The sequence below is a fragment of the Vidua chalybeata genome, chromosome 10 (genome assembly GCF_026979565.1).
Source record: "Vidua chalybeata isolate OUT-0048 chromosome 10, bVidCha1 merged haplotype, whole genome shotgun sequence".
NCBI lineage: Eukaryota > Metazoa > Chordata > Aves > Passeriformes > Viduidae > Vidua > Vidua chalybeata.
Genome location: NC_071539.1, coordinates 9,253,425 through 9,266,998, shown reverse-complemented (window position 1 = coordinate 9,266,998; position 13,574 = coordinate 9,253,425). Strand labels below are relative to the sequence as shown.

The 13,574-nt window shown below is 52.0% G+C and overlaps 1 protein-coding gene across 1 annotated transcript in view; it reads left to right on the top strand.

The window, feature by feature from the left end:
• Positions 1–13,574, top strand: part of DIS3L2 (DIS3 like 3'-5' exoribonuclease 2) — a 182,270-nt gene that overhangs the window by 165,545 nt on the left and 3,151 nt on the right. The window contains exons 16-21 of the mRNA XM_053951730.1: positions 6,587–6,770; positions 7,944–8,030; positions 11,938–12,085; positions 12,194–12,324; positions 12,549–12,653; positions 13,320–13,421. Coding sequence (XP_053807705.1) covers positions 6,587–6,770; positions 7,944–8,030; positions 11,938–12,085; positions 12,194–12,324; positions 12,549–12,653; positions 13,320–13,421 — 757 coding nt within the window. The remainder of the gene's footprint in view (positions 1–6,586; positions 6,771–7,943; positions 8,031–11,937; positions 12,086–12,193; positions 12,325–12,548; positions 12,654–13,319; positions 13,422–13,574) is intronic.

The window sequence follows — 13,574 nt, the reverse complement described above, 5'->3', positions numbered from 1 at the left end:
TTATACCCCGGAAAGGGTGTTCATTATAGGGAAAAGCCATTCTAGCTTAGTAAGAAATGAATCTAAAACTGCCCCAGAACTGCTATTCTCATCAAGTTTCAATGGTAGCAGTTTTAACCAAGAGTTAATTGAGCAATCTCAGTAAGTGAAGTAATTCCATTATTCAGCTATGCTTTGTACAAGGCTACTGCTAGCTGTGAGAGGAGCACAAATGACTTTCATCAAGCCAGGAAGCGCCAGCATTCTTGCCTTTTACTACTTTTTCTTTCAAAAAGAAAAGTAGGTCTTTTGGTCTTTTGGCAACTGTCATTGGCAACGGGAGCTCCACACCAACATTACAAGGCTCATATGTAACACTGGAATCCAATTTTTTTTTGGATAATAGGGGATTTGATTTTCATGGCTCTTCAGGCAGCAGTGCTGTTCCAGAGTGGATGGCTGAAGATGCTCCTGTTTGTTGGATGGGCAGAGTGTCACCAAGAAAACAGCACACTGTTCTTGCATAATTTTGCATGGAAAGGAGCCATTGCAAGTGCCAGCCCAGCTACTCACCAAAGAGCATAATTGTGTCATTGGCTGCACTCGCAGGAGATGTGGGATTAGCTAATGTTGGTTTTAGAAGAGCTTTTATAGAAACCTCTCAAGTTCCTCTGCTTCATGGAAGAGCTGTAATCAAAAATAAGCAAACACGATTTAAGGAAGAAAAAGTCGTACCGCATCCAGCATCTTTGGACCCAAGAGCTTGGGAGAGGGTTTGTTGGTTGAGTGGTGGTGCTGTTTCTTTACAGTTTTTCTTCAGCTGATGCTGCTCCTGTGGGATATGAACAGGACGATTTGCAGCCTTTTGTGGAAGGTGACTTTGTGGGTGAATGCAGCAGGATTTAGAATCCCATTTGCAGGGGGTGGCTGTAGATCTCCTGTTTGGTATGAGATTGTGCTGTAACTATAATCCCTTCCAAGCCAGGAGAGAGCAGGGACTCTCAGCAGTGTACTGCCCTTAGCAAGGATATATAAATCCATCAGTGTCTTAAGAGCTCTCTCAGACACACACAGACACATCAGGGCTGCCTTTCTCAGCACCAGCCTTCCATGACACTGTTTGGTTCAAGCGTGATGCTGTCAAAGCTATACTGTCCTAACCCTGCTTGGACCCAGCATGGAGCTGGACACACCTGAGGCAGGCACACAGATATGGGCTGAGAAACAAGAGGCTTTTGACTGCAGGTCGAAGCACGAAGCCGTGCTGATCTGGGATGGTAAATCTATCCGTAAATGGGAAAAAAATTGAATTGCAGAAGTCTTGTTCCTTTTGTAGGAAGGAGTAAGTGCTATGAGACAGAGACAAGATAGAGAGGAGCCGATGAGATATTGTAATGGGTTAGGAGAAAGAAGTTTGGTAACCCTTATAGAAGAAGTTGGTCACATTTGGCTCTAGTCTGAACTGCTGGAAGAATGCTGGGGATTTACTTGGTGGCAACTCACCCAGCCAGAGGGACCACCATTGGAAGGGGGGCTCAGACTCCAGCTCAGAACAGTTCAGCTCCATCCTTTTGGGAGCAGGTTTCCATAATGAGCTACACATGAAGAAAAGACCAGTTTCTCCAGCCCATCGAAAGCAAAGAACCCTGCCATGGAAGAGCTGTGTGGTGTTTTGGGTTTATCTCTGACACCTCAGCTGTGATAACTCTTCCAACACCTGGATATACCCATCAGTTACATCTTGTAGGAGGGGATGGAGGTGTAGAAGGCATTACAGGGGAACAGCTATGCTCATGTGTCCAGCCCCACCTCACTGCCCTTTGCTCTGAAACCCCTGGGTCTGTTACCCTGCTGGAACAGCAGGTGTTTTAGTGTCCTTTTGCTTTAAGGAAGCTGCCTGCCTCCTTCCTGCACTTACTGGATTGCACACAAAGTACTTGTTGTCTCTCCCTTTCAGCAAACCCTTCTTGCTAATGTCATTTGTCAAGTTAATCAGGGAGAGTGGGCACTTCGATGGCTGCTGTGCAGCCTAGCTGCATTGCCATGGAGACAAGCAGCCAAATAGGTATTTTACTTGCCTTGCCTCTCTTTGCAGATTTGCCACAAGAAACCATTATTTTATTTGCCATCAACCAAACAACTTGCTGAGGGCATCAGTAGTTTTTCAAGGTTGCTATCTGGAGATTGGGAAGGGTCTACCTAACATTTAATGGAGCAAATAGCAATGCTGATACTAAAGCAGGTCAAGAGTCTGAATGTGTAGCTCCTCTTTCCACATCCCATAGATGTTTGGCACTGGCAAGAGTTGTCTGAGAGGAATTACAACCCACTAGCTTGAGTTTGGGGCTGTAGTTAAGATATCATCAGTCCTCTTCAGCTGGATGGTTTCATAGGTGACAGTTTCCCTACAGAAGCTGTGACTATCAAAAATGCTTTGAAAAGCACCAAGACTTGTGTTTAAGAGCATCTCATGAGCTTGAAATCTCCCCAGAAGCTGGTGAGATTTAGACACTGGCATACAGTGGTCACATTTGAAACTCAGAGGTGAGTGTAAGCCCATACACTCCAGCTGACCTCTTGCATAAGGCAGGCTGAAGATCAGTTTTATCCACATAACTCATAAGCAAAATATGGGTATTGAAAGAACTGACAGGAGATGTACATATTACAGAGCTCAAAAGCCATCCCTCCCTCTCCTTGCCCTCACATGTGCACATGTTAAGTGATGCATGGAACAGGTTTGGAAATGCTCCCTTCTGCAGCATGGTTAGCAGGATGGCTGGGATCTGCAGGCACCTGGGAGGGACAGCCACCTGTTGACCCCTAGCCCTGTCTGTGGGATGGCAGAGGAAACCTCACATCAGCACAGAAAGGGCAAAAGTTCAGATCAGAATGTTTATGGGATTTTATGGAGCCAGGAGCCAAGGATAGCTCAGCTAATCCAGAGGAAACTGTAGCGATGGCGTTAGAATGCATTTCACATGGGATTCATTCAGCGCGCGTTCAGATGGACCAGTCTTTCTGTCTCCGTTTTTTTAGCCATTAAATATTTTTCTTTGTACTCCTGTCTGCCAGCTGCACTGAGCCAGACTCCAAGCTGGGTTGTTTTAATAAAAAAACCCACAGAAACCCCAAAACCTCTTGTCTTTTGACCTGCTGACAAGTTAGCAGGGCTTCAGCACAGCTCCCAGCAACATCAGCACCAGCCACTGGGCTGGGTCCATGCTCTGCCAGCCAACCTCTGCTCCCACCAGCCTCAGCATCCATTGCTTTTCTCCAAGCCACAGTGCAGTGCTGACTTAGCTGAAGCCCTGGTAAGAACATGAGCTAAAAGTGCAACTGAAAGGCCACGTGAGAAGGGCAGGAAGGCAGCAGCTTTGTTGTGTCCTCCAGCTCCTCAGCACCTGAAGCCTTGCTGGCTTAATGGGCAGTCTTAGCCCTGGCTCATCCTCCTGAGTCACCATCATCCCATGCAGTCTCAGTCTGAGCTCCTCTTGGGATTAAGGTTTTCCTTTCAGGTGCAGTGAGGTCACCACATTAAACTGTTTCATGCAGATCTTGTCTCCTGTCTGTGTCCTGAGCCCCAGACCCCGTTGCTCTGCTGGAAGAGGTAATATGGCTTAACTCCAGGCACAGGTGCCAGCTCCTTCACTGTCCCAAACCTGTTCCCTCTAACCCTGGCAACTTCTCACATGCTCTGGATTACCCAAGCTGTGACTTGTGCCTACTGGAAGCTGCTTTTCTCTCCCTGAACTCCTGATGTTTAGAACAAATCTGACTAGGAGATACAGAGCAGCTCCACACTCTTCTTCCCTTTCAAGCTTGCAGGACTGCTGCAGCAGGGTGCATTTGGGGAGCAGCTCTATGACCCTGCAGTGATCCAGAGCTGGGAAGGACCCTCTGTCCCTGCAGGGGGTTTTGGCATCAGCCCCCAGGGCATTGCAGCCTTCCCAGGGCACTCTGGTTTTTTACCCTGAGCTGAGACAAACCAACCCATCAGATCCTGGGGCTTCTTTTCCCCCCAGATACAGGATTGTATCCAACCTTATCCATGTTACCTGATCCTTGAAAGGCTGAACTGCAGATGCGTCTCCAGAGCCTGCCTCTGCCTTTGGGTGAGAGAGCAAGAATAGCTTTTCAATTCTGAATATCCATGGTCACATCCTGCACACCCTGTTATGGGTGCTTCCCAGGATGGGATTTTGCAGAGCAGAGTGGGTAGTATGTGCTGTTAGTTTTACTTCATGAATAAAAGCATCCCTGGCAGGAGGGTGCTCAGGTATGAGCTTCCATACAGTACCTACAACATCAGAACAAGGATATCTCCTGGAAATTGTAAAAGCCCAAGCCACAGAATGATAAAACAAAATGCAGAACTTAATAATCAGGTGGAAATTGCATCCAACCAAAAGTGTCACTGTAGATGAGAGATGAAGAGTTTACACTCCAGTGCTCAACAGGAGCAGAAACACCAGGGTCTGCTCCAGCATTTGCTCATAGTGTTCATCTCTGGGACATGCAATGAGCACATGTTGCCTGTGACAAGGAGGAGGTTTTGTTCACAGGTGTTTATTGCTTTGTCCTTAAAAATGGGCTTGCATCTCCTTCCGTAGAGGCTGAAGTTCAAGGGAGATGCAGGGGACTCCATGGCCAACCCTTGCCCAAGCGTGAAATGCCTCCCTATTTGCTTGCACCAAAGCCCATGGAAAGGAGAGGTGCAGCCTTTTGCAGTCTGCCCTGTTTTCTGTGCCTCACTGTGACCTGGCTCAGGCAGAAAGGGCTTCCCAGGTGTGAGCATGGGCTGGCACAGCCTCACACCTGTCCTCAGGCCACCGTTCCCACGTGCCGATCGGTACGAGCGGTGTGTCCCCCACTCTCAGGAGATGGGGATGGCCATGCCGTAACCCGCTGGCTGCCACTGGCTGTCCCACGGCCGGGGTGCCCAGTGCCCCCGGGCCACACTGTCCCACACCCTGGCCACACTGTCCCGGACCCCCTGGAGCCGGTGGCCATAGAGGGACCGAGGTTGCCATCTGCCGGTTCTGCTGCACAGGAACAGCAAGAGCCTGGCTCAGCCCTCTTGGAAGTGGCCCCTCAGGAGTGTGTCCTGATCCTGCTCAGGTCACAGAGCATTGCCCACCCACGACCCAGCCCTTGGCCTTTCATAGCATGTCCCCATGGGCAGGTGTTTCAGGGGACAGGGCAGGCAGCCCATTCCCATTTAGACCGTGCTGCTCCTGCCCTGCCCTGCCCACACTGCCCCTAGGCCAGGATGTCCCTCCTGCCCTCCCTGTGGGGCCTGAAGTGTTGGCCTCTGGCACAAAACCCTCTGTGAGAATCCACAGGGCTCTTAATAAGGGAGCTCCTTCCCATTAAAGACTAATATTTCTACTGGTGATGATCACTGTCAGGTGCTTATTTCTCCTCCGGGCTTGTCTTTATTTCCTTTCTCTTTCTAGTTCTTGGCAAGTACTCCCAGGCTGAGAATGTATGACTGCTGTAGGAGTACCCCAGGAGTGCAGCACCCTGCACATCTCACCTGGCCAGTCTCCCCAGCAGTGGCCAGGGTTGGGAGCTGCAGGAACACTTGGCTTCAGCCCTGGTCCCCCAGCCAGTCCTGCAAAATCACTGCTTTGCCTGCAGGAGCAACAAGGCTGAGCTGGCACAATCAACAATAGCTCACTCAGGCATTGCTAGGAGGATGAGGTTACTTCTGTAAATCCGTTATCTTTTTGTGGCAATTAGCACCAGCTAGGAGCCCTGGGAATACATGCAGGAAATAGCAGGAAGCCCAGTTAAGCACATCTCTTGCTTATCAAGTCCAGTTAAACAAGTCCCCAGTGGCACAGCCCTGCTGCTGGGAGCACAGCCCATACAGATGCCAAAGATGATCTCTAGTGCAGGGATTGCTTTCCTGAGCACTGTGTAACCCCAGAGGTTTCCATTCAATGCATGTACATTCAGAGATGGAAAGTGAGGAGCTCACCCCAGCCTGGAATACTCCAGCACTCTGGAGATTGTATGGAGGAGCCTGTGGAGTCCCTGCATCTCCTGGATGCCAAAGGCAGCCCTGCTGGAGCAGCGCTGGTGGCTTGTCCTGCCTGGGGACAGTGCTGTGTTGTGCTGTGGGTGGGAGCCTGGCGTGGGGCAGGGCTCGGTGCCTGGGCCTGACCACACATGTGGAGCTCGGGATGGGGGAGCGAGCGACGCTGTTTGCTCTGGCCCGGGAAGACAGAGATGTGTGTTTGTTTTCTGTGCTATCTCTCGCACGGCGTTTGTTTTGCTTGTCAAGCGTTTCAAGAGATAAAATGACCTAAAGGGAGATTATTTTATCCTAATTTAAGCTGTCAATTTATCACTGACTTCTGCTTGTCTGCGCCAGCAGGACAGCTTACTCTGAGTCCCTGGGGAAACCTCTGCTAGAAAGTGAGAATTTGGGGGGGGGATTTGCTGCAGTCTCACAGCTAATCTGTGCTTATGTCAGCAACTACAGGCTGCTCCCCTGTCCCCCCATGTCGTATTAGTTCCCATCACTGTGGACTGGCTTGGCTTCCCAGGGGCCTCCCCTGGCTAACTGGGGCCTGGGGTTGTTTTTCTCGTGCCGCAGGCTGGTGGAAGAGTTCATGCTGCTGGCAAACATGGCTGTGGCCCATCAGATCTACCGCTCCTTCCCCGAGCAGGCCTTCCTCCGCCGCCACCCCCCACCCCAAACCAAGCTGCTGAAAGACCTCATGGACTTTTGCAACCAAGTCGGCCTCGACATTGACTTCAGCAGCGCGGGGACCCTGCATGTGAGTGTGCTGGCCTGGCAGGGCCGTGGGGGCCGAGGGTGGGCAGCTGCATAGTGGCGTGTTCGTGGCAGCGTGTGCTTTATTCCCTGTCCCTCTCTGCCCAAGCAAAGCTGACAACTACGCCATGCCAAAACAAAACACCTCCCTCACTCACTATTGATCCCATTAGCGCTCGGCAGGGGTGGCCCGGCCTGGCCTGGTCAGCCATGTTGTGCACAGAGATTAGAGCAGGGTGGGAAGGTCACTTGCAAGTGACCCCTGCACTGCACTCCCTGCAATGGGAAGGATGTTTCAGTGCAGGAGCACTCACTGGGATACCCAGATTTCCTTCTCTGGGCAGGGAATTTGCTCCATAGCACAAGGGAAGTAGCTCTGCAAGGAGCTGTTTCTGTCTGAGCTGCTGCAGGTCTCAGGGAGGGCAGGGTGGGGAGTGAGGTGACTGGGAAGGGCTAGAGAGCAGTGCTGCAAAAGGTCAGATGCAGCCAGCACAAGACGTATCCGACCTCTCCTCTGCTGAGCACGTCCTGAGGCTGAACTCCAGCTGAACAGCACCGCACAGGTTCCAGGATTTTCTTTACTCACTGCAACTGGACTGTGGATAATCCTCTGTTAATCCCATCCCCGCTGGCCTCCCGCACGCCCCTCCATCAGCTGGGACTGCTTTCCCTGCTTGCTGGCTGTGTCCAGCCTATATCAGCAGATGCAAGGCTGCTCACTCAGCTCCTCTCCTGCACTTTGAGCCCTCCAGCCCTTCCTCACTGCTACCCCCAGGCAGTGACCTCCCATATCCATGTCTCCCCCAGAGTCCCATTAGTCCATGTGCTGAAGTTCTCAGGAGCTGGATGGGAGCCAGGCACGGGTCGGGAGAGGGTTTACAGCCTCTTTCTGATACTGCACGACTGGGGGCAGAGCCAGCAGTCCCCATGCCCTGGGTGCTCCCTGCCACTGACCCCAGGAGGAGAGCCAGTGCTCAGGACTGTGTATTCAGTCCTACTGGGGCTGCTGGGACCGCAGCAAAGCCCAAATTCATGTGCACCCTTTGGCTTACAAGGGGATTTTCAGGAAAAAGGGGAATTTGGCTTTGACAGGCTGCTGTTAGCACCAGTAAGATCTGCCTGGGTCCCTTTACCACCATACATGCCAACACTGAATGCTCTCTCTTTTCTCCTCCAGAAAAGCTTAAGTGAAACATTTGGTGCTGACAAATATTCCAGAGCAAGGAAAGAAGTGCTGACCTACATGTTCTCCAGGCCCATGCAGGTGAGAACTACGCTGTGCTTTTGGGCATGTCTGCTTGTAGCTTTCTGCTGTGGCTCTATCTTCTATCCTCACCCCTTCTGAGTTACCAGGCTGGTTGTTGCACACAGAGGGAGTGAGTGAATACTGAATGTGGTGTTCCAGGGCTGCCAGCAGCTTCCTCCAGTGGCTCCAGCCCTGTGCAGCTGGCAGTGGGAGTATCCTTTGAGCAACAAAGCTTCACTGGATGGCAAGGTCGGGCTGAGTCTTTCCTCACTGCCCACAGTGTCCTTGTTATTCCTGGTTGGGATATTTCACCCTTGAAGTTGCATGAGGGCTGTTAGCAGACTCACAAGGACCCAGCCCTGTGGACAGCTGGTGGTGGGCTCCATGGTTAATGTTTGTGCCATTTCTCCACATCATGGTATTCCAATGGTCTAAAGAAGGAATTAAGAGTAGGGGTGTGCAGCTGGCCATAAGAACAATCTGGTACCTGCTCTTGGGAGAAGGAAAGTTCTGGAAACCCTTCAGTCTCCCTCCAGCCCAGATGGCTTTCTTTGACAGTTTCTGCAATGGAGGATTGTGCTGCTCACACCAGTTGTCATGTTTAGTGCATCTGTAGCTCAGGACACTTACTTGGGTGTTTATCACCATCATAAAAAGTTTTTGTGCATCAGCTGCATTTGCAGCTGGGCAGAGCAAAACCTCTTCTGAGGAAAGTCCTACCCCATGGGGAGAAGGAGCACGTTCCTGAAATGATCTCTCTGCTGTGGCCTGCTTATCACTGCAGGAATGAATCATCTTCCCAACATCACTCATTTGACTGTCACTCTTGTAATTAGCTTATTTGCTTCATTTACTCATTAGCAGTTGCCTGAAGTCCTGCTGTGTTTCCGGGACTTAATGCTTGTTTGCAGCTGGGGCAGGGGTATGAGGCCATTTAGTAAATCACCCTCTCATGTGTGTCCAGCTCAGGGCTGCTTTGTAAAGAGCAGGGAGTGTCCTCTGGAGCTGGATGTGTTGTCCCAGATCCCGTATCCTGCTTTGGGTTATCCTGGTCCCTTCTGTCACATCCTCCTTTTCTGCTGGAAGGTGCAGTGGTGATATGAGTTCCTTCAAGTCCCTCTCTGGTCCTGCTGACTGTGGCACAAGCCTGGGCTTTGCCAGTAGCAGCACATGGAGCAAGCCTGGCTGCTGGCCAGGATGGATGAGCAAGGAGAAAGTTCTGCAGTGGCACCAAGGAGGAGATGGGCTTTTGGGGACCTGTGGACTTGCCATTGTGGTGTCCTTAGACTGTGGTTGGAGAAGTGGTGGGAGTACTTTCAGATACCACACAGAGGCTCTTACTAAGATTTAGCCTTGTGAATATGTTAGATTTCATTACATGAAAGAGCTTTCAAGGTTTTGAAGATGAAGTCTTCTGCAGAGTAGATAAAAGAAAGAGGCACTTTTAAAGGAGATATTGCACAAGACTTGATTTTGGCAGGAACTCATCTCATTCCATCATCAGAAGACAAAGGTACCTGTGTGTTCAGGTGTGCTGTGCAGTCCACCCATGTGTGGCAAACCTGCTGCCTGGCACACTCTCCTTATAGGCAAAACACTTGGAAAGGGGCAAACAGCTTCCAGGAGGAAGGAGCTTTCCCTGCAAGGAGTAATTTTTTTGCTGTCTGCCACCAGCATGAGAGCAGATGGAAGAATCAGCCCTATCCTGCTGGATGTCGTGGTCCCTCAAGGGAGAGAGGACAGATTTGAGTGTTGGCAGCTGCAGAGCACAGCCACTGAGGGGCCCAGGCTGGTGGCAAGGGCTGGGCCATTGCTGTGACAGATGGTGCAGCGAGACCGTCTGGTCAGGGCACTGAGAAGTCACCTGTATCCCTGCACATGTCACAGCTCCCAGTGATAAAGCTGATGTTTCAGGGACAAGGCTGCAGCTAAATCAGCCTAAACAACCTGTCCACAGGTTTAACCCCTGGTCGTGCCAAGCCGGTCTTCCCTCTTCACTGCGTGCTGGTGGTCAAGGAGGAGGGAGATAGGAAGCAACTGGTAATGCATGAGGGAATGCCTGGATTGGCATGCCAGGAGCCTTGTAACAGATGAAGGAGCAGCGACACACCATTTTTCAGGGGCTCAGTCACTCGGGGATTCAATCTGTCCGTGAAAGCAAAGCTGCCCCTGGTTGGCTGGGGCTGATTTATTTCCAGGCTCCTAGCAGTTCTCCGGGGATTGCAGCAAACTCTGGGGATTTGAGCCTCTTGTGAGTCAAATCTGTTAATGAGAAAACATCTGCTTCATGCCAGGCTGATGTCACTGGGTTGTGCTCTCACGGTGGTGAGGATGGGTGTCAGATACATACTGGACTGGGCTCCCTGCAGTCTGCAGCCCTACCATGGCCTAGGGGAGTATTTTTGCTGTGATACTCAAGCTGCTGCAAATGTCAGTGAGGATAATGGGCTGCCAAAAGGGTGTCCAAAATGGTGCTGGACCCCACAGTGGCTAGCATATCAATCAAGATAAAGTGCCCTAGACAACAGCAAACAGCACAGGACCTTCAGTATCTTTTCTAACTTTAAACAAGGTGAGGTATAACATGAAACACCGCTGGGCATAGGGCAGGGATGGGCTGTTCCCAGTGTCTTTCTCAGAGCAGGGATTTTGACTGATGCTCTGCTTTCTGCCTGCCTGACTTTGTAGGGACCTTCCTGTCTTCTGTCCAGAAGCCTGGCACAAGTGCCTGGAAGCTCCCTGTGATTCCATGCTGTCTGTCAGCACAAGGGCACTCATCCACTGCTGCAGCAACCTCTGGAGCTCAGTGTGTCTCACAGCCCGGCTTCATTCTGTGGGAGCTGAGCTAATTGAGTGGAGACCATACTTTGTGGAGTCCATCAGAAACAATTTAATTCTGGGTTGTGGAAATTGGCAGCCACCACAGCTCCTATCCCAGCTCCTGGGTCTCATAATAAGGCTGGGACTGATGCTGCTTTTTTTAACCTGCTCTATTTACTTGCCCGGATCAGTGCGTTGCTGCTCAGCAGGAGCTGGCTGCGCCACTGGCCTGGAGAGTGGGGGATACAGCTGCCCAAACCAAGGATCCCAGGACAGCTCTGTAATCAGAGCTGGCTACTCCTGTTTTTTTTTAAATCACTTGCTCTTATTTTTAAATGGGTTCATTCAATCGCCACTGTGCCATGACCCCGCCACCAACCCCTGACCTGCACAGCCTCCCCTCCCTGCCTGGGCCCAGCCCCCAGAGTTTTCCCAGCCCCAAGAGCTGGTGTTTCACAGATGTAAAAATAAAAGCTGTAACCTGTGGAATAACAGGGGTGACACAGGAGAGATTCCTGCTGAAGAGGCTGCTGAGCAGTGGTGCTGCTGTTGCCCTGGTGTTGGTTTAGATGGGCATTTCAGCCACTCGGCTCCCCAACTGTCATGGTGGGATGGAGCAGCAGGGATCACAGCAGGGCTGTCTCTCCTCCTTGGAAGCCACTCATACCTGCCCCCAGTGCTCTCCAAGCATGCACAGTGGGTGTGTAAAGCCTGCAGCCAGACCCTGAACCAAAGAGCATCTGATGTGGGCACAGAACAAGCTGGGCTCTCCCCTGGAAGATGGGAGTAGGGCAATTGAGCCCCAGGGCCTGAGCAGAAGCAGGAAGCTGCTTAGATCCATGGGTGATGTGAAAGTTGATGCAGTCCTTGGGGCCAGGCAGGAACAGCTAGCAGCCAGCAGCTCCCTGGAGTGGTTTTGCCCCATTTATTCTGTGCTCAGTTTCTGCGGTGCCTGTGCAGCCCAAACTGAGCAGCAGGTGAAGAACCACCAGGATGTCTTCAGAAGGGCCATTGGCTGCTGGCACTGTGTCTCACAGAGCCAGACCCCTCCAGCCTCATGGCACCACCCTCGCTCAAGCCCTTCCCTGGTTCCTCCCCCTTTCAGATGGCTCTCTACTTCTGCACCGGCGTCCTGAATGACGAGACCCTCTTCCACCACTACGCCCTGAACGTGCCGTTCTACACTCACTTCACCTCCCCCATCCGCCGCTACGCCGACATCGTCGTGCACCGCCTGCTCTCCGCCTCGCTCGGTGCGTGCTGCTCACCTGCATGGGCTGGGCCCTGGGGACAGGGGCCATGGCATGGCTCTGTGGCAGGAAGGAGCATGGGCATGTTATTGTCACTTGTCCCCTTTGCAGGTGCCAGATCCCCCATCAAAATGGAGAAGGAGGCCATCCAGAAACAGGCAGATCACTGCAATGACCGGAAGATGGCTTCCAAGAGGGTGCAGGAGCTCAGCGCTGACCTCTTCTTCTCTGTCTTTGTCAGGGTAAGACCCAAGGCTATTTTCTCCCAAGGCACCTCTGGATTTCCCTGCGAAATCCCTACATGGGCAGGGGGCTTTGTCTGCCCACTTGGCTTTAGGAAAGGCAAACAGTGAGAGGACGCACTCAGCAACCACCACTGCTGGATTCCAGGACCTTGAGACACTGTTTCCCCTTGAGGATTGCTGAATAAGATCTGCTGTTAAGTGACAGCCCTGTCTCTTGACAGGAATGTGGTCCTCTGGAGTCAGAAGCCATGGTCATGGGTGTCCTGAGCAAGGCCTTTGATGTCCTGGTGCTGAAGTTTGGAGTCCAGAAGCGCATCTACTGCAATGTAAGTACCTCACCAGTGTGAGACAGTGCCAGTGCTGCCTTGCTAGAGCAGCCTGGCATCACTGCAGGCAGTGGCTGTCCTTGTGCCCTTTTGTGCCAGCCCTGCAACAGGCAGAGCTGCTCCTGAGCTGGGCCAGCCAGAGGGGAGGGAACCTTCCTGGAGTTTGCCTTTCATCCCTCAGCCCAGGCAGGCACAAGGGACTGGGGGTCTCTCTTCATCCCTCAGCCCAGTCTCTGGGTACCAGCTTCTCCCTGTGACATGCTGGGTAAAAGGGAATAAAGTCAGATTCAGGGGAACAGAGATAAGCGTGGATCTGAAGCGAGGACAGGGACTGAGGCTGGTTTTCATTTCATTTAATCAGATGGTTTATCTGGGGCTGTGACAGCAGCACTGTGGGCCAGCACCTGCACTTGGTGACAGCATCCTCTCTTAATAACCAGGTTATATGTCTGGCAATGACATCTTTAAACAGGACATAGAGCGTGATATATGGGCTGGTGGTGTATGGTAGCAGCCCCTGATTTACGTGCTAGGCTCAGGCTCACGGGCTGCTGCATCCCGGTTGTTGAAGAGCTGCAGAGGCAGTATGCTGGGCAGAAGCAGCCTCAGCCCTATCTGCAGGTGAGGTGGAGGGGGGCATGTTCCCAACACTCCTCCTGCCTGCAGGCGCTGCCCTTGGTGGACTTCCGCTTCCAGAAGGTGGGGAAGAAGCCAGAGCTGACACTCCTGTGGGAACCAGAGGAGCTGGAGGAGGAATCTGTACCCCAGGTAAGACGTCCGCAGCATGGGACCGGCTTACAACACCATGGGGCTGGCAAGGAGGCTGTGGGCAACATGTGGATCCTGTGATGTCTGCAGGGACAGGTCTGGGAGGCAGGACTTGCCTTGCAGGGTGTCAGGTCCTGCTATCCCTCTGTGTCC